The sequence below is a fragment of the Musa acuminata genome, chromosome BXJ2-4, assembly GCF_036884655.1.
Source record: "Musa acuminata AAA Group cultivar baxijiao chromosome BXJ2-4, Cavendish_Baxijiao_AAA, whole genome shotgun sequence".
NCBI classification, from domain to species: domain Eukaryota; kingdom Viridiplantae; phylum Streptophyta; class Magnoliopsida; order Zingiberales; family Musaceae; genus Musa; species Musa acuminata.
This window is the reverse complement of record NC_088341.1, coordinates 38,391,800-38,415,252: the sequence shown is the minus strand read 5'-3', so window position 1 is coordinate 38,415,252 and position 23,453 is coordinate 38,391,800. Positions and strand designations below refer to the sequence as shown.

At 39.7% G+C, this 23,453-nt stretch overlaps 4 protein-coding genes and 2 non-coding genes across 28 annotated transcripts; 5 read left to right on the top strand and 1 right to left on the bottom strand.

Moving 5' to 3' along the window:
• Positions 1–848: 848 nt before the first annotated feature.
• LOC103983233 (protein yippee-like At4g27745) lies at positions 849–2,406 on the top strand. 14 transcript variants are annotated; one of them, XM_065105630.1, is made up of 4 exons: positions 904–980; positions 1,315–1,371; positions 1,503–1,625; positions 1,946–2,406. In XM_065105630.1, exons 3-4 carry the CDS (start codon positions 1,533–1,535, stop codon positions 2,171–2,173), a joined length of 321 nt encoding a protein of 106 aa, XP_064961702.1. In that variant the 5' UTR covers positions 904–980; positions 1,315–1,371; positions 1,503–1,532; the 3' UTR covers positions 2,174–2,406. The 14 variants fall into 14 exon arrangements, with proteins under 14 accessions (XP_064961714.1, XP_064961702.1, XP_064961711.1 ...); XM_065105639.1 differs by having other exon boundaries at positions 913–980; positions 1,514–1,625; XM_065105638.1 differs by having other exon boundaries at positions 962–1,071; positions 1,315–1,351; positions 1,519–1,625.
• A 1,926-nt stretch (positions 2,407–4,332) lies between these two features.
• Positions 4,333–4,406, top strand: TRNAV-AAC (transfer RNA valine (anticodon AAC)). The gene has a single exon. It is a non-coding gene; the product is annotated as a tRNA-Val (tRNA).
• A 235-nt stretch (positions 4,407–4,641) lies between these two features.
• On the top strand, positions 4,642–4,715 carry TRNAV-AAC (transfer RNA valine (anticodon AAC)). Its single transcript has one exon. It is a non-coding gene; the product is annotated as a tRNA-Val (tRNA).
• Positions 4,716–6,632: 1,917 nt separating this feature from the next.
• Positions 6,633–11,062, top strand: LOC135610748 (BTB/POZ domain-containing protein At3g05675-like). The gene is made up of 3 exons (XM_065105627.1): positions 6,633–6,786; positions 8,715–8,847; positions 9,525–11,062. Exon 3 carries the CDS (start codon positions 9,587–9,589, stop codon positions 10,907–10,909), a length of 1,323 nt encoding a protein of 440 aa, XP_064961699.1. The 5' UTR covers positions 6,633–6,786; positions 8,715–8,847; positions 9,525–9,586; the 3' UTR covers positions 10,910–11,062.
• Positions 11,063–11,688: 626 nt separating this feature from the next.
• Positions 11,689–13,407, top strand: LOC103983235 (histone-lysine N-methyltransferase ATXR6). The gene is made up of 5 exons (XM_009400447.3): positions 11,689–12,120; positions 12,194–12,495; positions 12,555–12,655; positions 12,723–12,935; positions 13,016–13,407. The coding sequence occupies exons 1-5, from the start codon at positions 11,748–11,750 to the stop codon at positions 13,173–13,175; spliced, it is 1,149 nt and encodes a 382-aa protein (XP_009398722.2). The 5' UTR covers positions 11,689–11,747; the 3' UTR covers positions 13,176–13,407.
• Positions 13,408–13,583: 176 nt separating this feature from the next.
• On the bottom strand, positions 13,584–23,103 carry LOC135586828 (uncharacterized). Of its 10 annotated transcripts, none has more exons than XM_065105619.1 (20): positions 22,900–23,103; positions 22,408–22,600; positions 21,793–21,904; positions 20,785–20,900; positions 20,437–20,697; positions 20,253–20,350; positions 18,712–18,868; positions 18,511–18,621; positions 16,698–17,924; positions 16,466–16,621; positions 16,300–16,399; positions 16,134–16,228; positions 15,854–16,036; positions 15,724–15,780; positions 15,577–15,648; positions 14,759–14,857; positions 14,548–14,679; positions 14,268–14,441; positions 14,021–14,159; positions 13,584–13,921 (listed from the first exon to the last, which is right to left on the bottom strand). In XM_065105619.1, the coding sequence occupies exons 3-20, from the start codon at positions 21,821–21,823 to the stop codon at positions 13,917–13,919; spliced, it is 3,213 nt and encodes a 1,070-aa protein (XP_064961691.1). In that variant the 5' UTR covers positions 21,824–21,904; positions 22,408–22,600; positions 22,900–23,103; the 3' UTR covers positions 13,584–13,916. The 10 variants fall into 10 exon arrangements, 9 of the variants coding, with proteins under 9 accessions (XP_064961691.1, XP_064961694.1, XP_064961695.1 ...); XM_065105622.1 differs by having other exon boundaries at positions 16,466–16,618; XM_065105623.1 differs by lacking the exon at positions 21,793–21,904.
• Between the last annotated feature and the right edge of the window lie 350 nt (positions 23,104–23,453).

Below are 23,453 nucleotides of genomic sequence, written 5' to 3'. Positions count from 1 at the left end.
ATTTTTTTTTATTTTAATATTAATTATGAAGAAATTTTTTTAAAAAAATGGAGAAAAGGAGAGAAAAATAAAAGAAGAAAATACTTTCAAATGGAATCCGATGAATTCGTATATTTATTTAAGAATTTATAACAATATTTATTATTATTATTATTATTATTTATTATATATGGCTGAGTAGTACAAAATAAGAGATTTTTCCAAACCATATGTGTCGGTGTTAAACCTGATTTAAATAGAATCCTTAAAGGTCGAGTTTAACTAAATTAGTTTTCGGTTTGGCTCTATTAAAATAAGATATATTTGAACCTTCAAAATTAGATTCAATTTATAAATAAAAAAATATATCAAATAAATTGATTCTATTTAATTAAATCAAATCAAAATCTTGGACTAATTAGACTAGCATGATAAAAATTTTATAATTAGATCCACATCATTTATGAAATTATGACATTAGAATCAGGCCAAATTAAACTTTTGAACCGATTTAATTAATTTGTTTGAACACGATTAAAATAGTAAATTCAGTTCGAATAATGTTTTTTAAAATTAAAATCAATTCAATTCAAATCGATTAATCGAATTTAAGAATAAAACCTTCCAAACGAGATCATTTATAGTCTTCAAAATCGAATCAAATTAATTTAAAACAAATTGATTTTTTTTATTCGAATTGAATACCCCTAATTATAGGATTATTTTCTATTATATATATATATAGTATAAAAAAATAAATGGAGGAATTATACTATTTCCAAATTATATTCCATAATATATATATATATATATATATTATATTTATATACCATAAGATGGTTTCACCTATCTTCTGCATCGCCTGCTCGTCCGTTAACACCACGCTGACCACTACTTAGAGCGGCGTCTTCGATTGCCCCATACCCGTCGCCTGGCGTCACAGGGTGACCGGGCGCAGTGTGGGGCCCCAGTGGCCGATCCAATCATACGATATAGAGACGGTGAGCAGATTCATTAAGAACTCTCTTCTCTCTCCCCTCCCGTCGCCAAGAAATCCCCAATCTCCGCCTTTAATTCTTCCCATAGATCCAGGTAAAACCCAGTCCTAATCCTAACTCGTCCGATGAACATTCTTTCTCCTCCTCTGCAAACGAAGCAAGGAATCTATCAATCTATCTATATAGATACACATTTTTGGGCTTTACTTTTGATTAAGAGTAATTTTGTTGGGTTTTGATATTATCTTGATTTTACCAACAAATCTTAATGGCTTTCACTGCAAACCCCTCTTTTTTCCCCCTCCTTATATTGTTCCCTAATGTTTCGTGCTTCCAGTTCTTGCCCCTTGTGCGGCGGCGACGGTAGTCTAGAGGTACGGGTGTTCGATTTTAGGTCAGTTGATCCTCTTCGATCGTGGATTGGGGTTTTGCTTGTATTGGGGGTATTAAGGTTTTTGTCATTTTTGGTGTGTTTTGGTGGTGTTTATTTTCTTTGCGGGAAGTGGTTTGACTTTCTTGTTTTAGCGTTGATTAAGAGCAGCCGGGGCGCCATCCATGGCGGAATTGATCGGGCCTCGTGTTTACAGCTGCAGCAATTGCCGAAACCACGTCTGCCTTCACGATGATATCATATCCAAAGCATTTCAGGTGAAGCTCTTGTAGCCTATTTCTTCATATATTCCTCGATTTCTTCAGGTATTCCTGCATGCATTTTTGTAGCCTATCTGTTGTGTTTTGAGTTGACGTTGATGATTGTCAGAAGTTCTTTTTGTCTTATGCAATAGTTTATATCGATGGAATTTGTCCTTCCAGTGAAAACTTGGTGTTCATTTTAGAACATTCTTTGCTGATTTAGGAGATTCATGATAGTATGTTGTTAAAATTAACATCTTGCTATGATCGAAGGAGGCGACAATTTGGTGAATTGATTTTGTGATCTTTATTCTACATTGCCTTGATCGGCACAGGGAAGAAACGGGCGTGCCTTTCTGTTTTCTCATGCCATGAATGTTGTCGTGGGGCCAAAGGAAGATAGGCAGCTGATGACAGGGCTGCATACGGTTGCCGACATTTACTGCCGTGATTGCCGTGAGGTGTTGGGATGGAAGTATGAAAGAGCTTATGAAGAGACACAGAAGTACAAAGAAGGGAAGTTCATATTTGAGAAACCCAAGATTGTCAAGGAGAACTGGTAGTAAAATTTCTAATGGATGCTGTGTTGGTGAAGCTTGTGTTGTGAGCTTCCTGTCAGTGTAACATTGTTGTCTGTGTGTTCTGAATCATCTGATAGAACCATCTGTTCTTGTGCATAAGGCAAATGTAAGTGAGAACTCATCCCAATTGTTGCATTCTTGCTTCTCTGTTTCTGTAAAGATTGCCTATTGGCAATTGTTTGATCTCTGTGAATATCAGACTATCGTATTGTGGATGTCGGTCCTACAACCATGAAATCGATTGTGTATTACTTGGGAACATCCGTAAGTGCCTTCTTTCGTTTATGCTTACATCTTTAAGGAATATTGTGTGATTTATTTTGCTGTGATCTACCTAACAGTGGGTTTTAACTGCTTAATCAGTCACCAATTCTACTACATCATTTTCATTCCATGCATTATTTATCAAAAAGCATGCCTTGCTCTGAACAATAATAATTTAATCTGAGATGAGTTTCTTAAACTATTAGATGTCAATGGATCGAAGAAGACAACATCCTTACCCATGACAAAATCAGGCATAAACTTACCTTGTAAGAAGAAAAGGCATGAAATGGTCTGAAGATTGATTTGACAAAATCAAAATGCTTACAAAAAAAATTCATCAAGATCTTGTTTTGTTAAGTTGCATTATTTGGTTTTAGTTCTTGACATTTGATGAAATTCTTTCAGCAGCTGTTGTTAAAGAACACCCCTTTCCAAAAGTTATCGGCCTCCCTCCTTGTTTGGTTCTACACTACAGTATAGGCTAAATGTTTCTGCAAAGCAATGGCTATCTCATAGTCTATTTCATGCATTTAGAAAACAAAAAAGTTTACTTATTTGATAATTATGGGGATGGGAGCCTTCCCATTTATTTCTTTTTATTTTTTCTGATTATACTCCTGCTAGAATACTTTACTAGGCCTGTCACTGCTTAACAAGTTGTTGTTTAAATATCAGGGATATCTCAGTTCTGATGGTTATTGATTGTTAGTTTCAATTTAGTTTTTCTAGATTACCCCAGCTCTAGCATGGCTAGCAATTTGACACTCTTCTGGTGAAGGTTCTGATGACATTCTTACTTTTCACAATTTTTCCTCAAAAGATAATCCGAAAGAAAAGCAAGAGAGTCCAATTAGCAATTTTTAAGATTGTAAAGTTGTGCCCCTGCAAGTTCATCTTCTTGCACTCATTTATGTTCCAGACAATATAGTATATCTCATGCTACATTTTGGATTTAGTTTCTGTCTCAGTTGGGAAAATTATAATGAACTGATGTCATTTTTGCATTCTCCAAATGAACCCCTTGGTGAGATGTAAAATTCCTTTAGTGGATTGGTTTATTGTGTACATTTACATGTTATGTTTGTGTGCTTATATTGTATATCTGAGTAGTTTTAACCAAGGTGATATATTGCCATTCTGATTCCTAAGGTTGTTGCCTCCCTCTTTTTACATGTTTATGTGTTCTACTTTTACTTCCACAAGCCCGAAAGATGCTTAAGAGTTGAGATTTTTGGTGGTCATGAATAAGAGGCATTAGTTGCATTGGCAGCTATGCTACTGTGCTAGAGGATATTTGTTTCAGGAAAAATAAGCTATATAAAATTTCTCCCTATAAATAAATCTCGTTTGTCTCCAGGATTAGCTAACTTGATCCCCGTGGATGGTTCTGAATTCACTTCGATCTGCAGTCTCAAGAACTTCCTCAGTTATATATAACTCTAGAACACATTATTGTGTGTGGCATGCTGTATTCCTTCATGAGCTAATGACTGCTATCAGGAGTATGTATGTTTTCAATATGGTCTGATGAGAAAAATATTGCTTCCATCTCACATTGGCTCATGTCCTTCATCTTTTGTGGTGCTTGCTTCTTCTAGTTTCTGTGGTGATGATGACAGTTCTGTATCTAATCCAGAATGGGTTTCAAACAAATAATGTTTTCCTAACCTGGATTTCTTATGATAATATGGTGTTAAATGCTGTGGAATTTCTGGATTTAAAGCCTTTCTACTTCTCCTCATTATTGTTGCTACTATTTGTGCTTAGTAGAATGGTCTAAAATTTTATATAGTTTGGCAACATAAACCTAGACCTTAGGGGCACAATCTATTGTTATTTAATATATAAAACATATAAGAAGCATGACAACAGCTGGTGTCGTGGTGTAGTTGGTTATCACGTCAGTCTAACACACTGAAGGTCTCCGGTTCGAGTCCGGGCGACGCCATTGGTAGGTTTTAGTTTCTCTGCTGCTTAGTAGTTTTTTCCCCTCATTTTTCTAGCAAGATCCAGTTATACATTATGGAATATGTTCAAGGGATTTATAAATATTATGAATATTTTCATCTAATAGCTCTACTTCATTAGATCGGGAGGTATAAGATGACGATTAGGTTCCCTTATAGAATATTACATAAAATATTATATCTTTATGATCAAATATAGGAAATCTAACAGCAAATGGTGTCGTGGTGTAGTTGGTTATCACGTCAGTCTAACACACTGAAGGCCTCCGGTTCGAGTCCGGGCGACGCCAATGATAGTTTTAAGTTTCTGTGTTGTAATTTTTTTTCCCTGAAACATCTGGTTATAAATTATGGAACATATTTAAGGGATTTATAAATATTATGAATATGTTCATAATAGTTCTACCTTAGGAGGTCGGAAAGCTTGACTTGATCTCGATCAGCCAATATTCATCCCTCCTCAATAATAAGGTGATCACGGTCATTTCGGACAATATGAGATGTATGATGGACTAGATATGCCACTAGGTCGAAAATGGATCAAAGAGGTACGAGCTCAATATACCGGATGAACCATATATATGCCACATTTTGAACTCCTTTGGCAAGAGTCCCGAATAATATTTTTTGGTGAGGGGAGAGTACGTCGTTAGCTAATAATTATTCGACACGCAACATCATATGGTGTCTAGAATTGAATGAGAAGACGAAGGTCACCATTAATAAGGTGATCCAAGACGGTCATTCCGAACAATATGAGATGTCTGATGGACTAGATATGCCACTAGGTCGAAAATGGATCAAACAGGTATGAACTCAATATATCGGATGAATCATATGCCACATTTCGAACTCCTTTGGCAAGAGTCCCGAATAATGTTTTTTGGTGAGTGGGGAGAATACGTCGTTAGCTAATAATTATTCGACACGCACCCGTCATATGGTGTCTAGGATTGAAGGAGAAGACGAAGGTCACCATTAATGAGGTGATCCAAGACAATCATTCCGGACAATATGAGATGTATGATGGATTAGATATGCCACTAGGTCGAAAATGGATCAAAGAGGAATGAGCTCAATATACCGGATGAACCATATGCCATATTTCGAACTCCTTTGGCAAGAGTCCCGAATAATGTTTTTTGGTGAGGAGGGGAGAGTACGTCGTTAGCTAATCATTATTCGACACATAATCGTCACATGGTGTCTAGGGTTGAAGGAGAAGACGAAGGTCACCATTTAGGAGGTGATGCAAGATGGACATTTCGGGCAATACGAGGTGTATGATAGACTAGATATGACACTAGGTCGAAAATGGATCAAAGAAGCATGAGCTCAATATACCGGATGAATCATATGTCACATTTCGAACCCCTTTGGCAAGAGTCCCCAAGAATGTTTTTTGGTGAAGGAGGGAGAGTACGTTGTTAACTAATCATTATTCGACACATAACCATCATATGGTGTCTAGAGTTGAAGGAGAAGATGAAGGTCACCATTTAGGATGTGATCCAAGACAGACATTTCGGATAATATGAGGTGTACGATGGACTAGATATGCCACTATGTCGAAAATGGATCAAAGAAGCATGAGCTCAATATACCGGATGAATCATATGCCACATTTCGAACCCCTTTGGCAAGAGTCTCGAAGAATATTTTTTTAGGGGGGGGGGGTAGAGTATGTTGTTAGCTAATCATTATTAGACACATAACCGTCATATGGTGTCTAGGGTTGAAGAAGAAGACGAATGTCACCCTTTACCCATTTGTCAATGTGAGCAAGGACCCAAAGCAAACAGTTATAGATTGCTCCTCCCTCTTTTGTCACCCATGTAAATAATAAACCAAGGAGAGATTGTTGAAGATGATTATAAACTACCTCCCCACATAATATTTCATAAAATATTTTATCTCTTTATAACAAGATATAAAAGCTCGTATCGAACACAATAAAAAAGAAAGAGGGGACTTATCTCTTTCAAACATTCACATCCACACTTATACATCTTCGATTATTAACTTGAGCATCAAATAATCAAATTAAAAAATTTCCGCGCAATTAAGTGCAAGCCTATTTATTTCCAGCAATCATTTGTTGGAAATCTCTGACCTCCAATCATTTGTCAGGAGCGGTGGGCCCAAGTCCAAATCAATTTAATTTAGCTTGAATCGAACCCGAATTGATTGATTGGGTTCGACGAAGCCAGATTCCCCTGACACACTCCATCGCCCTTCTCCTTTCTCCCTTTAACCTAATCCTCGTCTTCCTCGGCTTCCTTGCGCGCATGCAATCCGGCGGCCGGCGTTCGTGGGTAAGTCGGGCGGGCCTCCGACGTGCATCCCCTCTCTCAGACGGAGGTACCTTCTCTCATCTCCCCGTCGCTCCTTCTGCGTTTCTCCTTCCCTCTCCCTCTCTGGCGGTGTGACCCCGACGTCCGGCTGTATAGCCCTTCTCCCCAGCGAGCCGCCGTATCTCCCCCTCTTCTTCTTTCCCTCTCTGCTTCTCCCCTGCTCTCAGCCAGCCTCCCCCTCCCACCGACGCACTCTTCTCTTCCTGCTTCTTTCGCTCGCCGACAGCCCCCATCTGCCATCCAGCCTGCAGCCCCCTCTCTGATTCTGTCAGCTGCCTTCAACTGCCTTCCTCCACGTTCAGTCGATCTCCTCCTGTTCTCAGTCCCCTCCCCTTACCTAATTACACTAAATTCTTGTTAATAATAGTTCATGCAATGTGTTGCTTATTGAATTTGTTACTGATTGGTTCTTGAATTGTCACTGCTAGAATTCTTGCCAAAATTCCTGGACTTGTGATGTTAATTTTATTTTATTTTATGTTTTATTATTATATTTGGGCAATATAATACCTCGATGCCTTATATATGATTAAGGGAATGAATATTTTAGTGGTGATATCTTCGTCAATATCTATATCCTTAATTATATTTTTTAATTTTTATACTGATGAGCGCCTCACTTTGCTCGAGTGAGGGCCTAAGCATCTCGGGCATTTTGGAGCCTTAGTGCATTTTAGCTCGCTTAAGCGAGCGCCTATGCCACCTTTGACAACACTGGCTAAGACTCTAGAATAATTGGAGGCACTCTGAATGCTCCCTTTATAGCAAGTTTTGATGCTGCTGCCTATGGTTCTCTTGAATACCTGTGGCTGACTCTTACTCATCTTGATACATTGTTGGAAACCTCAAGAGCAGTGACATGCCCACTCTTGGACCGGATGGCCCTGGTTCTCTTGCCTTGCTACTCGGTCCTAGTGGAATCCCGAAAGGGGTCAAATGCCCCAATCAAATCTGTCTCCTTTCTCTCCTTAGAGTTTCTTCTTCTGATACTGCATTTACGGTTGCTCCAATTTAGATGAACCCTTGTTTACCAAGGCTGAGTGATGATCAGTCATGGGTTCCTCGGCGGGACACTATTCACACATAACACCCCAAACGACCTATCCTCCATTCCCCCCCCCCTCCCAAAGATCAGTGTTCTTGAGGCATGCATAAGTGACATGAAAATATGTTCAGTACTTCCATTTTTCACAAAGAGTGTGGGAATAACGGGACAAAATTAGAAAAAGTAAATAAGGTAATGTGGTTACAGTTCATGTCTTGTTTTTGTTGAAAAAAATGAGAGCTACTGTAAAGATAATATGTACTAACTACAGGTAAAAAAAAAAACAATTTAGCTAAGATTGTTATTTTCAAATGAATAATTGATATATTACTCCTGAAGTTTGTCAATTGTTGATTAATTCTTGATGTTGATTCAGTGGATAATCTCTATTAGAATATTCATCTGTGTATGACTAGAAAAACTCCAACACATGTCTCTAGCTTGGAGGAAGTTGCTCATGTCCTTAAGGTACCAACAGAGGTTTCTATCACCCATGTTCTATGATTTATTTTTGCTACAATAACTTCTAACAAGGAAAATCTTAATTTTACGGTACCTTGTTTTGGCAAAAGAAAGCTCTCTATAACAGGCCAGTGATCAGACTCATCATAAACAATACATGGTTCCAAAAGTTCCTGTGTTAGACGAAAAATGGCGGGGGTTGAATAGGCTTCAACTGTTGGTGCTTTATGTGGCAATATGTCTTCTTGCACAAGATATTCTACTTCAGTGTCTGTCTGTCTGTCAAAAAATGTCTCATAGTTCATTATGATGATTGATTATATGTTAATCATATCTTGCAAGACTTTGTGTGCTACATATATTTAGTTATGTGCATATCTGTAGCCACATAATACTGTACCACTAAATGATAATTAAATTTTGGATAGGTGCATGATACACGAGTACACTTCTGATGCTTTTACACAAAAGTTGGAGCATGCACACAAGATACATATTAAATATGGAAAAGCTGGGAGCTGGCCAATTGATAATATGGAATACTGATGTCAACATCCAAGGGTATGACTTTGCCGACATTTCTAAACATGGTAGATGTTCTTTGTGTATAAGTGGTTCTAGTTGTTTTCATGCTCAATGTGTCTTATCAATTGTGCATTCAGTGTAATCTGTTTTCTTCGAATATGTCTGGTAATAGTATTTGACTAGTTTATTTAATTGAGGGTATTGTTCATCCTGATAGAAAAGACACCATGTCTTACTAATTGGTCATGTTCGATTCAAAATTTTGCAAATGGTAGACAAAGATAGCCTTGAAACTCTAAATAAGTACTGGTTCCATTGATGATTACTCAAAGAAATAGTCCTATTATGTGTCTGTATGTCCAAGGTCTGCAAAGCCTTGTGCTGACCAGCATTGACCTAAAACATGTCATTGGCACAGACCAGAAGGTGTGCCAAAAGGACGGAGAAGAAAAAAGGACTTATTTTTATATTTGAACCACTGGTTTAAATCATTTTATACTAATCATGGATCTAAACGATGGGATTGAATGTCCTGTTCAAGATCAAAAGTTATATGGTTAGTGTACCTAAACTTTGTTAGAGGGAAAAGAAAGATAGCGGCTGCCGACATTTTGACGTGGATTTCATTTACATAGTAACAGTATAGTTTGATTTGAGTAGGCTTTTGTTAAACCATAGTTATTAAAATCTGAACGTTTTTGACCTCATTACAGACCTATAGCATCTCTGCAGTTCATAAGGAAAGCATGAATCTAAACAGATTATATTTGTGCAAATGGAACAAGCCTGCTCTGCTAAGACTCGTGGCTTTGGTGACCGGACAACGAGTGATGTCACTGTTTGCTTGAGGAACAGAGATGGTAGGCCAGAGTGGTTCCACTGCCACTCAACCATTTTGAGGAGAGAGAGCAAATATTTTGCAGATCGGCTCCCTGAGAACCGTCCTGCTTCTCCGAGTCATGATACGGGTAATTGCATTGAAGTTCACTGCACAGGAAACGAGTATGACAATTATGTTAAGGTCTTAAAGCTACTTTATCTCTCAGAAGAGTCAGTTCTAGACTCGTGGGATTCTGTTAAATCTGCCATTGCTGTTCTTCGAGTTTCAGTTTCTCTTCAATGTAGATCAATCATCCAGAGCTGCATCCTGTACTTGGAGGCTGTACCTTGGGAGGAAGACGAAGAGGAAGAGATCATAAAAGTGGCCTCTAGCCTAGGCCCTGAAGCTCAACCACTTTTAGCTCGGATAAAACCTGTCAGTACAAATGACACTAAGAATGTATTCCTGTCAGCTGTTCGTTTTGCTATGTCCGTCACAAGTTCTGTTCCTCCATTCATGGATGAACTGAAGACTTCTGCCCAGGAACAAGTCGAGTACATGCTTCTGGAGGATGAAGATGCTCCTCTGGTTGCAGTGGATGAGGATGTGAAATCCGAGGTCAGTACAGGCCTAGCCAGGATGTTTACGACATTGGAGACAGCACTGAAGATGCTTGCCTCAGATGTTGATCAGTCGCTCGAGGCAGGTGAACACCAACTCTTGCAGAGCCTATCAGATCTTGAGTGGATGTGTAACATAATTCCGAAGATGGAAATGATGAAGGAATTTGTCTTCGGTTGGGCTCATGTCTCTGATCACATCCTGGCAGTCATTCAAGATGAGAAGTACAGCTCCAGCTTGTGGTCCGTCAAAGCAAAGTCGATAGAAGTAACTGGAAAAGCTTTGGATGCTATCGGCTATGGCAGCGTCATTCTTCCAGCACCATTCAGAGTCCACTTCTTGAGAACATGGCTCCCTTACATCAGGAAGATGAAGCCTTTACTGGATTTGAAGAGCATGGAGGACGAATCGTTTCCCTATAAGATGGATGGCGATTTGTGCCAGAACGTAGAAGGTGCGATCACATCTCTCGTGCTTGCTTTGCCATCGAATGATCAAGCGGAGATATTCACAGATTGGATGAAAAAAACTGAGCAGTTGAGTTATCCTGATTTGAGCGAGGCATTCGAAGTGTGGTGTTACAGGACCAAAGCTGCAAAGAGGAGGTTGATGGCCAGCCTAAATGAAGCCGGCAATCCTGCGGTCAGCCTCGGATGATCTCATTTTTGTATGTCGTAACAGAGATGATTCCTTTTCATTCTTATGGCTCAAGGTTTCTACTGTTGTTAGTAATGGTTCAAGGGAGATGAACCTGTTTGACCCATTTATACATTCTAGGGCATGATATGGTCAACCGTTGACTTTGCAAAAGGATGTGCATTTGAGTAACGACAGTAAAATCGAGCTCAGGGTGGAAGAATCTCGATATACACACGATTGCATCAAAGAAGTCCTTTGGGTTTTTACTGGAAGATGTCTCATAATTATAGTTTCCTATGATATCGTAATTCTGTAAATACCTCTTGTCATCATCCATCCATGACCCAATGCCTTTTGCTTTGTTGCCTTCACGTTGCCTATGTCGCTGCTGACCACTCTTTCCCTCACTCATCTCGTCCTCGGGGTCTCCTCCATTTTCACCTGTCTATCAATTTTCGTCCCGATGGTATCTTCGTGGAGCATCCTCTCACACTCTCTTACCTTGCCTCGGTCCCACCCCCATTTCTCTTCTCAAGGATGCGATAGATGGAGGGCAAGGTAAGGGTGTTCAAGCGATTGTCCACAACAACACTATAGGGATAGAGGTGGCGACATGGAGATTGCTGGTTGATGGTCTAATGGATGGAGAAGGATAAACAACAACAAGGGATATTTATAGGATTAAAAGAAATAAAGGACACTATCTGGGAATATATATTTCCTTTGTCAGATAACTAATGGAATAAGAACAAGATAGGCCCATAAACTTGTTACATGGGCCTGCGCTTGGTAGTAATATCGCATTTAGTTACCCGCCACAGTGACCGGGAAATCTTCGCGCCAAATCCGACCCCTGATGCCGCGAGTGCGCGCGAAAACGTTCGTCCCCGCCGTTTTTATAGCTCCAGCTACAACAGCCGCGACGTTTCCTTTTTTCTCACCTATCTCCCCTCTTCCCTTCCCTTCTGCCATCCTCTCTCTCTCTCTCATGGCCCCTAAGACCCCTTTCAGGAGGCGGACCAATGCGCCCTCCAGCTCCAGCCTCTCCTCTGCCGTCCTCGACGCCATCCGGTGCGAGGAGTGCGGCTCCGGGGAGTCCGCCGACAAGCTCCTCCTCTGTGACAGGTGCGACCGAGGGTTCCACCTCTTCTGCCTCCGCCCCATTCTCGCATGTGTCCCCAAGGGCCTCTGGTTCTGCCCCCCTTGCTCCGCCGAAAAGAGGCCCAAGAGTATGTCGACCCTCGATCCGATCCTTCGCCCCCTCCCTCTCTTTTCTTCATGGATCTGCGGGTTTGGTTGCAGGGTTTCCGCTAATCCAGACAAGGATCATAGATTTCTTCCGGATACAGCGGTCGTCGGGGCTAGAGAAGCTGGAATGCCGGAAAAGGAAGAAGAGGAGCGGAGGGCTGGTGGTGGCGAAGAAGAAAAGGAAGCTCCTACCTTTCAACCCGATCGAAGACCCCGATAGAAGGCTGGAGCAGATGGCGTCGCTGGCCACGGCCTTGACAGCCACCGGCGCCGTGTTCAGCAACGAGCTCACCTACCGACCGGGCATGGCGCCGAGGTCGGCCAATCGCGCGGCCAATGAGAACGGAGGGATGCAGGTGAGGAATTCATCCGATTCCACTCCTTTGAGCGCTCTGATCTCCAACCATATCTGCAGGTGCTGTCCAAGGAGGACGTAGAGACGCTGAACCTGTGCAAGCGGATGATGGAAAGGGGCGAATGGCCACCGCTGATGGTCGTCCACGACCCACTCGAAGGGTCAGCATCTCCCTCCCCCTTCCTCCAATTCGATCCCAAACTGGAACTCACCATCGCATCTGAACAGGTTCACAGTGGAGGCGGACAGGTTCATCCGAGACCTAACCATCGTGACCGAGTATGTGGGCGACGTCGATTACCTCAAGAACAGGGAGCACGACGACGGCGACAGTATGATGACTCTGCTCTCGGCGGCGAACGCTGCGAGGAGCCTAGTCATATGCCCTGATCAGAGGAGCAACATCGCCCGGTTCATCAACGGCATCAACAACCACACAAGGTGAGGCCTTTCTTTCCCCTCCAACAGATCTCAAATCCCTAATCTGAGAAGAGGCTGAGGAATTAGGTGGTTCCAAGCAGGGAAGGGAAGAAGAAGCAGAACCTCAAGTGCGTCAGGTTCAGCGTCGACGGGGAGTGCCGAGTTCTGCTGGTCGCGAACAGAGACATATCGAGAGGGGAGCGACTTTACTACGACTACAATGGCAGCGAACAAGAATACCCAACCGAGCATTTTGTTTAGGAGTTGACTTATATTTGGAGTCCTCATGAAATGGTCAAACCATCAGCCAACGTTTTTGTTTTACGTCATGGTCAAAGCATTTCGAGTATTAGCAAACAGTAAGAAGGAGAAAAGATTTGCAATGTTGGGGATATTTTGTTTCAAATGGAGTTCTAATTGTAATGATGGAGACATTTTGTTTCAAATGGAGTTGTTCTAATCTATGTTATGGATATGATTTAGGCTGATCAAACCAGAGATGTAAGCTGGATTCCATTGGTTTATTGTGCAAATGTACATGCAAAGACAAATCATTACTAAGTTTAATAGTAACTACTGTCACAACCCATGTGGAATCATAATGTTCTGAAAAGGAATTAATGTAGATTGAAATAACTTACAGTAACTAATAAAAATTAACAGTGAAAGTGATGCAATACCAAGTCATATCATGTTTAACATAATCTTCAGAAATGTTATTGAACATTGTACACATCCAATCTACTAATTAAATTAATTCATGATAGTACCTGCACAAAGTAAACACATTAAGACCAAATTGGCATGAGAAGAACTCAATCCACCACCAAAATGGCATGACCAAATTGTGGGCTCATGAAACTGGATTTTATATTACAAGTGCAATTACAAAAGAAAAATGAAACTTATCTGCTCTCATAATTGCCAATTCGTAGAAAGCAACTCGGCACCTTCCCATAGTTTCCGTGTATGCCAATTGTCGTGCCAGAATTTTGATCTTAATTATCCTGAGTAGTTGAGTGAAAAGTGGTCTAGGAATAAAAACTATAGCTTTGTGGAAATTGCAAACGACCATAATTACTCTCCACTGAATGCCGAAAACTTGCCTGGTTTGGCAGCAGTCTCAAAACTGGGTACGGTCTGAAGGTTGCCACTGTCAGACATGTAGAAGTAATTGTAGTTGATTCTAGTGACCAAGTCTGCCAGATGAGGGAAGTGCCCAACATTAAGCTTGAATGAGAGGATCTGCATACAATCATAATTCATGCAGTTCATGTCTCCAGGACATTTGTAAGCATCAACCAATGCTCAAAAAATTTTCAAACATGAAATCAGTAGAATGTCAAAAATTACCCGAAGAAGAAAGGCCACGCAATCATCAAACTGTTTCTCTATCCGATCTACTTCCATTTCACACCTTGCTTTGATAGCAGCAGCTGCTCCACCAGTGCTTAGTGTTTGCTGTATTGCATAGAAGTCAAGTGCCAATCCAAGAATGGTCTTAATTCGACTTGCTATCAGCGCCCACTGCACTTGCATGGCAATAAAAGAACATTGTGATCGTAAGCCTTTACAAAAGAGAAAGAAACCACTAGTCGATCAGAGTGAAGATAAGTGACTAAGAAGATTGTACAAGCTTATCAGAAGCCACAAAGCATTGGCGCTGAATGGACAGCAGGTAAGTGTCATGGACTTCTATAACTTCATCAAGAGAGCCAGCAGATGCCATACCATTGCAAAGTTCAGACCATGCGCTGTGCAATACCTGCGTCGGTCAGGTTCAGTTTAACATCTGGGTTTCACTTCCACTATGACGTCAAGAAGATGAACAAGCTCTTATTTACCCGATCCATCACATACTGATGAAATGCATCGACAAAATGGAGGAGTTTCTGCTCCACTAACAAATGGTGCTTATAATTGTGTGTTGAGCTACCTCTGCCCTGCCAAATGTTTAAAATCTCAAAAAATATCAGAAAGTAAATGTATCATTAACATTCTTTCTTAAGTAATAATAGTTCATGGTTCTCAAGTGATGGTTACTAGTGGACTATGGCAGGAAAAGTATAACAGAGAAGCATTATTACCAATTTCAAGAAAAAATTCTAGTAGACAAACTTGAGATTAAACCAGCAGGTTCTAGCATTCATAATGATGCTATTATGAGTACATGGAGATCTGAAACTTGCAATAGAACATAAGCTGCCACATATTAGATGATACAGTAAGAAATGCAAACTATGGTTTACACAAAAGTGCCAATGAGAAAAAAGAGGTAATTATGTAGAAGAACACAAGTTGCAGGGATTTATGGCAACATAAATGAATGGAATATTTAGTAACTCTAGAGAATGATTTCTTACCTAAGGATTTAGAAAACAGTCAGTCACATTCTTTCAGGAGGCTGTATACTTAGTGGAAAAAGAAACAGTACTGAGGATAGATTTCAGGTAACTAATTGCAAACCAACTACAGAATAGGAAAAACAAAATAATAGGTTATAAGGCAACATTTCGTGATGTTCATTCAATCGGTTTTCAACCAAGTGGAGAGAACTATCTGTTTTGTTTGCACATACTAACTCTCCTTTTTTAAATAATCTTGAGAAAAAAATTAATGATTTAGATGTTTAGTCAGAACAAAGAATAAAATCAAGTTGCACCTTCCACATCCACCTTCGAGCTTTATCAAGAACAAATTTTGCACGTTTGACCTTTAATAAGAAACCCATGACCTGTATCAAGCACAGTACAGATCAAATCATTGGAATGTCCATGGGATAATCATTCTAAAACAAGAAAATTAGTACCTGGTTATATTTCTTAAGTGCCTCCACATTAGCTATTAGGTCTAGCGGCCAAGAAACCTATCATACCAAAGATTGATGACTCAAAAAACAAAAATAAAATGACTTTGTTTAAAAAACTTTCTACACTTACCTTGTATGTGAATTTCAAAATATCAAGCGCATTAATGCCGAAACAATGATTCCGTGCATTCCGTGGAGTCGACCCGTTTCCAGTTTCAGTTTCCTCATTATCAGCACCATGCTTTGTAACTGAAACAACCAAGGCATCTGGGGCACTGAGAAGTGCACCATCTGCAGAATTTCTGATAGACTCCTAAGCATTTCAAGATATGATGACTGTATCAAACAACATATTTGGATGGAAAGCAAAGCCAAGTGTTAGCATAGCACAACTCTAAACAAAGCCATACCTGCAACATGGTGTTCAACTCAAATTCATCGTCCCAAATGTCTCCCCTATCTAACTTGTTAAAAGTTACTATAAGGAACTGCTGCAGCAGGTCACCTGAAAGAATCACAGGGCATGTCTATAATGTACATGTATTAGTAAGCCAGGCAAACCCCTAAACCACTTACCCGAGCCTAATAAATAAATAGCCCGTAACACTCCAAGCTCGTCCAGTAATTTCCAATCATTCATAAGCCTCAACAACATATGCTTACCCACATGATCCACCTAGAATGTAACAAGACATCTTAGCAGCATATGAGTAAAAACTCAAAAGAGTAGCAAGCTACTAACCTGTTCCCTGATGTAAACAGCAAGGCATTCCTGGATGATCACTGCAGGTTGTAATGTGTCCTTCACTTTGTTACTCTGAATCCATTTGAGGATCCTTGATGCAAGGGTACTATTCTTCTGAAAAGGCAGCAGCTCTGAAACGGCACTGCTTTCCTGCTTTTACAAATATTGTTTCAGCAGCAAGTTCGATTACATAAATCTGAAAAGGAATATATAGAACAAACTGAGGTACCTGCAAACAAGGAAGAAGAGTAGGAAAAGCATACAAAGTTTCCAAAGTTCTTTCATCATCTTGCCTGCGTATGTGTTCCCGTTCATCAAATTGAAAACCAAAAGCATAATCAGTTCTACCAAGTCTAGGCAGGGCTCCTTTGCTCAAAGGATCCCCAACCATCCTTGCATCTAGATATCTATCACTGAAGATGTTCTCTCTTAATTTTTCATCATTAATTGGAGGAAGATGATAATTTTTTGATATATTAAGCTCATTCCAAGAGGACATATTCTTTCTAAGAAACTCTCTGCTTACAGTTATTGCGGGATTTCCAGGGCACAAAGAGTTAAGAATAGTCTTTCCTAACAAGCTAACAGACTCGTTATCTTGCCAGTTCTCTCTGTGAAGTTCAGCAGCCTTTTCTGTTCCTTCTGAGTCAAAAAAAGAGACTGAAAAGCTCGTTTTACAGTCAGCATAATCCTCTCTATTAATGTCTCTGTGTCCCCTCCTGTATACAACATCAGCTAAGAACTTTTGCCATGTTTTTCCACAGGTGGGTGCAGTATGTTCACCATCTTGAATTCCCAGTCCCATGTTACATTTCAACAAAAAAGGTTCACATATCTGATAAATTTTGGGGGATGACATCCTTAAATACTTGTAAGTCTGATCATTATCACCTAGCAAACCCACCATTGATACCAAGAATATTTCGGGCAATGTCAAAAATCCCATAACCCGTGTCTGATTAGTCTCATGAAAATGGAAGATAGACTGTTCATCAGTATAATCACAATTCACATTTTCATCTTCAACCATGTCAGACCTAGTAATTTTAGGATGGCCTTGACGATCAGACGTCTGAGGGCCCATTTCCAGTCCCTTTGATGTTTTGCAACATCCAGATACTTTGCTGTCATATGATAGGAGAATGTTCTCGTCTTGAACGTGTCTGACCAATTGCAAAGATTTCCCAGCAGATACAATAGCCTTAGCCATGTCCTTGAGGAATATAGGACATGCTACATCATCAATATCAGAATGTTCTCTCCCTCCTGCAGTGGTAGACACTGAAATGGGCTCCTGATCACTCATTTTTCTTCTGGCTTTGCCATTGGACACATTCTCAGTCCCCAGGCCATGATTAGATTTTAATTTCCTCCATCTCCCTTCTCTTAGAAGATAGCTCATCTCCCAAAATGCTGGTTGATCAATGGCAACTCCATCATTGGCATAAAAAAACATCTGCCATGAAGCTCAAATAACACAAAAAAATAAGAAACTAGTCAAGATACACTTGAAAAAAAGAAATTTCATTTATCCACAATGCTCTTTTCAATCCAAAAATATGCTGTCAACAAAAAGTAACCAGGATGCATATCATGTGAATGAAGCAACTTAGCTTCCTGGAACAAGATAATATGTAACATTCAAACAATCAATTGATGAAGCATGAACAATTTCTAGCTCTCTCAATCAATTCTCCTTCCTCTTCAACAACATATAGCATGTAAAAAAATTTCTCATCCTCCCTTAAGCACAGTAAGGCATCAATCTTTTGAGAAGTAAATGCATCATAAGCAAAAGAGCATTGAATGTTGAAACTAACTAAATAAGAAAATATCATTTAAAGATAGATGATTTTGTTAGAGTAAATTAAGGCCTCATACTGATATGGCAAACTAAATAATGAAAACAGTGGCATATAGATGATTCATGCCTATATCGACCATGGATAATCCCTTCTTAACATCACCTTAGTTAGCAGTCTGAATATCATAGAATGCTCTGCAGAAAATTAAAAAATATATAAACAATCAAAAGCAACTACCTCCTCAAAAGGGTCATCAAGAATTCCATCATAGAGCCATGAGTCAAGCACCTCAAGATATGGCAACAAGCTTTCGGTAAATAAGAAAAGCAGCATATGGTATGCTTCCTCCTGTTATTTTAGCACGACTCCTCTAAATTAAATTGCATAAACTTAATGGGGGATGCTAGAAAGAAAATTGGATAATGATTATTCCGCAACCTTGCCACCTTGTACAAGACAGAGTTCATTCAACTTTTTGAAAAGATGGTTGAGAATCTGAACTGCCAGTTCACTAGCTGGTATGGATGTTTGAAGATATGTCACTGGAATTGCTCCATAGACAACTTGAAGAAGAACCTCTGCCCCTGCACAAAGACTGCAAATTGGTGCCTTAAGTGAGCTGAGTATACGCATAGTGCTAAAAAGCAAAATTATTGGTCACTAAACATGTTAGAGCAATGATGCTTGGTTGTCATGTCCTTCATTATTTTAAACCTCATTAGCACCATAAATCGTATATCATATGAAATTTAAGATCGGTAATAGGAAAAACCATATTAATGGACTAGACAATTGCCACTTTTAGATCTGATAAATTATATGAAAAGCAAGATAGAAGTAACAGAATATTTTATTATTTTCAGTATATGTTAAAAGACCTAAATCATTTCACGGGTCAATTATTTCCACATATTAACTAAAAACCATCATAATGACTTGACAAGTGAAAGAGCCAATCATGACCAAATTCTGAGCAACAGATCTGATGTTTTGAAGGACACTGAATAATAAGAACCATTTCTAAAGACAGAAACAAGTGAATCCTCAGGTAAAGAAGCTTCCTGACTGAAAGCACGAGATGAAGCGCTTATGGAAGCAGAGAGAAGAGATATTGTCACAGAATTCAGGTCTTGAAAGAACAGAAAAAGTAAATATATAACAAAATACATATTGCAACTACAATGACGGATAATTATGCTGAATGTATAATGAGGTATGAAGTGTTTAAGAGATAAATATTTAACAATGTGAAATGTTAACTAGTTTATTTAATTTAATAGAACATTAAGAATCGAGAGAATATGCTTCCTAAATATAAACGATAAAACTTTCCAAGTTATGCAAACTATTTCATCCTACAAGTAAAAGGATGATGACCTAGTCCACGAGGTTCCTGACAATGTGGGATCAGGAAGGGTTGTTCTTACTCCTACAACTATAAAGGTTGCCTTTATTTACATTAGAAAACATGTTTTCTAGGAATTCAATCGAGTGATTTTACAGTGAAATAAAGTAGAATGGGCACAATACATTAATGTGATTGCAAGAAATAATATAAAGAACCTACTGATGCAAAAAACTTAGGTGAGACTGGAGAGGTTTGGGTAATCTTGTCTTTTACACCAAAGGTCAAACCAGAGTTAATCCATTCACAAATGATCTTCAAAACGAAATTATTGTGATACTATTTGCGGATGGCATCGTTTTAATTGATGACAGTAACTAGAGATAAATCTTAAAATATATAATGAGAGAAACTTTAAAATTCAAAATAAGCGAGTTCAAAAAAGGGTATGTAGAGTATCTGTGTTTATATCAGGTTAAAAAAAAGTATATCTGAAGTTATAAAATTTTGCCTTTTTCTGCAAGTGTCAAGTATAGTAACAAAATGATAACACAAATCAACATGAGAACACATTAATATTCAAGCTAGATACTATCATGTTATGAAAAAAACCAGTATATATAAATAGGTTGACCTTGACAAAGAATTAGTAATTCCCAGTAGAGTTGCTGTGGGTCCAGTATCTGAACTGACATAGTTGACTTCCTCCTTCAAAGCAACATCTCGCAGCCGCTTTTACATTTAAACATTATAGATTAAACTGAAGAAAGAAAATAATGGTACAGTTTGCAAATTGGAATATAAAAACAAATGCTAACCTTAAGCCATGAAGTGATAGAATTAGCAAAAGCATTTAGGGTGGGGACTCTAACATGTGTGGACTGCACCTTCTGAACATATAATTCAACTTGCTTCAAGCATGTACCAGCAAACAAAAACCGGCTCAGAATACTGTACAGACTCGTATATGACAGGTGCAACACATAAATCCCATCTTTAACAAAAAATCTTTGCTGTTTCTCATCCCAATAAAACAAAGAACTGCAGTGTCCTTGGAGCATTTGTAGGATTCCTTGCACCTGGTAAGTAGAGAATCCTGTGATTCATGATCAGGAAGAATATAAGATATCTTGGTGGAAGAATACCAAATAAGGCGAGACGAGTACCAGTTTCCCTTCATCTGTCTTAAAGGAGAACACCGGTTCTGCATGAGGAAAACCATTCGAAATGCTCAGGTGAAGGTTACTAATGAAACTTTCAACATTTTCAACCTGTGGTACACCTGAAAGAGAAAAGAAAGGAGATAGGACATTTGGACTGGTCAAAAATAAATCCAGAGGTCATCTCATATACATGCACATGTTGGATATAGGGAAAAAGTACATCAAGGATGCATGAACTTTATAATCAGTAAAAAGGGTATTCGAATTTTCATTCACAATTGAAACAAAAGATCAAAAACAATGTTCGATCTACTAAACCGCCAAGGTTGGGACTTGAACAAGTCCCATTTGTCTGGATTCTGGTGCCATCCTAGAATATTATTTTCAAAGCACTCTGAGCCTTCACAAGTCAATATGTACAGTGCTAAACAAATAAATAATGTGTTAATGCAGTTATCTGGTGTGTACAATGAAAGAAGGAAAAGAAGATTGACAGTATGTTCTCAATCTAGCAAGACAATACTAGGAACCAAAAAATTTATGGCTAGTATGCTCACCTTGATGTTGTGCATAAGAAGTTACCTACTGATACACATACATAATTAACTTTGAACTACATGCCTGAGGCTAGAACTTCCTGAAGTAATGGATGCTACCATGTCTTACATAGCACAAAGACCCTACTGAAGCTGAACAAATAAGTATTGCAGCAATATGGTCAGAGCCAGCATATCAGAAGCACATGGTACGAGAAATGGTGCCAAAGATCACTGAAGCAACAAAACTGGATAACAATTTTGGATCTGATCTTGCAAAAGCCAAACTCAAGAAGATTTTGTTTTTCTTACAGAAAGAAAAAGAGAAAGTCCAATTAAATTAAAAAAAAGTTGAAAAGCACATCAAAAGTTCCAAGCAAATAGCAGTAAATATCTAAACCATAATAAAATGAAAGAAATTTAAATGCAACGTATCAATGTCATTACACAATAACTACTGGTAATTTTACCATACCATACAAGATGTGATTATCCATGCTCTGCATGTGTCACCAGCTACCACCATTTAACAAGTAGCAAGAACCTCAAAAATGCTTCTTATTCAAAGAGGAAGTCCTACAAAGGTCCTACAAAACAATAGAAAAACGAAAGAAAAGATAACATATACATAAAAAACCAGTCATGTTAACTGTGGCCATCCATAATTATATGTAGATGAGCAAAACAAAAAGATAGTAGATTAAAGATATGATGGACACATGTAATTATGTCACGTGCATGGCCTGCATGTAAGCATACAATAATGAGAAAATCTCACGATGAAATAAATGATAAAACATTTAAAATAAGACTATACCATTTAAATATCATTGATACATTATGCTCGTTCAGAACATCGACATAGAATAGATGATTTTGTTGGACTAGCAATACCCATGTTTGTCAATTCATTCATCCAAAAAACCTAATCAAGTGACAGATAAAACTTAGCTAACAAAAGATTCTAGCTTCACTTGGAATACCTAAGAACAAATCCAAACTTGGAGCAATGTGCGTAACCATTCATCATCTTAGTTGCTACCAAAGAACGGAGAGGGAGGGAGGGAGGCAGTTCAGGATTGCAGGGCACCTGCGATGGCAATAGCGGCAGAGGTCATCTGGCGGCTCCGACCGGTGGACAGAGGGAAGTACGGCGAAGGAGGGGGAGAAGAAACATATCTTGGCCAAGGGAGCGAGGCATGCGGCTGAGTGCATGCGCAATGGCGAGCGGAGCCGGCGAGTTAACCCTAGATCCCACCGAAAATGCAAACTGGGTTCTTTACCTGCCAAGGGAAAAGCAGCACAAATTCTGTACTGTTTCTTAAAGTTCCGTACATTTGAGAAGAGGAGGAAGTTGTGATGAGTAGTTGAGGTTAAAGAATCATGAAGGCCGAGATGCAGAGCATTCCAAGACCAGTAAATTCTGCGTCGGTGTCCGTGTTCCATCTAGTTCGTGAGACAACGCGGCAGGGAAGTTGAGGATGACGAAAGGAAGAGGGCAGGCAACGGTGTGTGGTGAAGAGAAAGAAAAGAGAGAGGGTGATGGTCACGTGACAGTAGAGGAGAGAAGAGAAGATCGTACCAGAGGGAGACGGCTGGGCGATGACGGTCGGATCTCGGCAGAGAGAGAGGCGAATGTACGTGAAAGATCGGCTTGAGAAATCCGGAAGGCGGCAGGCGGACGACGAGCGGCTCGAGAATCTCGCCGGCAGCAGCGAGCTTCACTCCTTAGCTAGGGTTCGCCCGATTGGTGTTCGGGGTCGAGCGTCTGCGAAAAGATCGCGCCCTTTTTTGGCCCTGCGACATCTCACCGAGTCGACTCATACGACTCGGCAGTCGACCGAGCCAGGCATCTTCCGTTTCAACGGCCGGTCCTCCTACGGCCCATAGGCCCATGAGTTCAACAACACCCCCATAGGGCATCGTTTTGCCGCCATTGCAAGGATGGGTCGGGCTTCGAGTTTGCAGCTACAGCAATGGCCGACACCATGTCCGCCTTCACGACGTTATCGCTTTTCCGGTAAAGCTCTTATCGAACTCTTGCCTGTTCACGTAGATAACTCTTGCTTGTGTTCGTATCACTAATTTCTCGTCAGTCATCCCCTCCCTGCATTCACTCTGTAGGCTATTTATGTG

Bases quoted from the DNA above. Each gene is read 5' to 3' on its own strand.
- LOC103983233 (XM_065105629.1), top strand. From the start codon at position 1,298: ATGTTTCGTGCTTCCAGTTCTTGCCCCTTGTGCGGCGGCGACGGTAGT. The intron at 1,372-1,513 runs GTCAGTTGATCC...GCGTTGATTAAG, and splicing joins GTACGGGTGTTCGATTTTAG to AGCAGCCGGGGCGCCATCCA. The intron at 1,626-1,945 runs GTGAAGCTCTTG...TGATCGGCACAG, and splicing joins TCATATCCAAAGCATTTCAG to GGAAGAAACGGGCGTGCCTT.
- LOC135610748 (XM_065105627.1), top strand. From the start codon at position 9,587: ATGGAACAAGCCTGCTCTGCTAAGACTCGTGGCTTTGGTGACCGGACA.
- LOC103983235 (XM_009400447.3), top strand. From the start codon at position 11,748: ATGCCGCGAGTGCGCGCGAAAACGTTCGTCCCCGCCGTTTTTATAGCT. The intron at 12,121-12,193 runs GTATGTCGACCC...GTTTGGTTGCAG, and splicing joins CGCCGAAAAGAGGCCCAAGA to GGTTTCCGCTAATCCAGACA. The intron at 12,656-12,722 runs GTCAGCATCTCC...GCATCTGAACAG, and splicing joins GTCCACGACCCACTCGAAGG to GTTCACAGTGGAGGCGGACA.
- LOC135586828 (XM_065105616.1), bottom strand. From the start codon at position 21,843: ATGGTGGTAGCTGGTGACACATGCAGAGCATGGATAATCACATCTT. The intron at 18,622-18,711 runs GTTGCGGAATAA...CTAAAATAACAG, and splicing joins GTCTTGTACAAGGTGGCAAG to GAGGAAGCATACCATATGCT. The intron at 16,037-16,133 runs GTATGGCTTTGT...TGAAATGCTTAG, and splicing joins AGTTGAACACCATGTTGCAG to GAGTCTATCAGAAATTCTGC.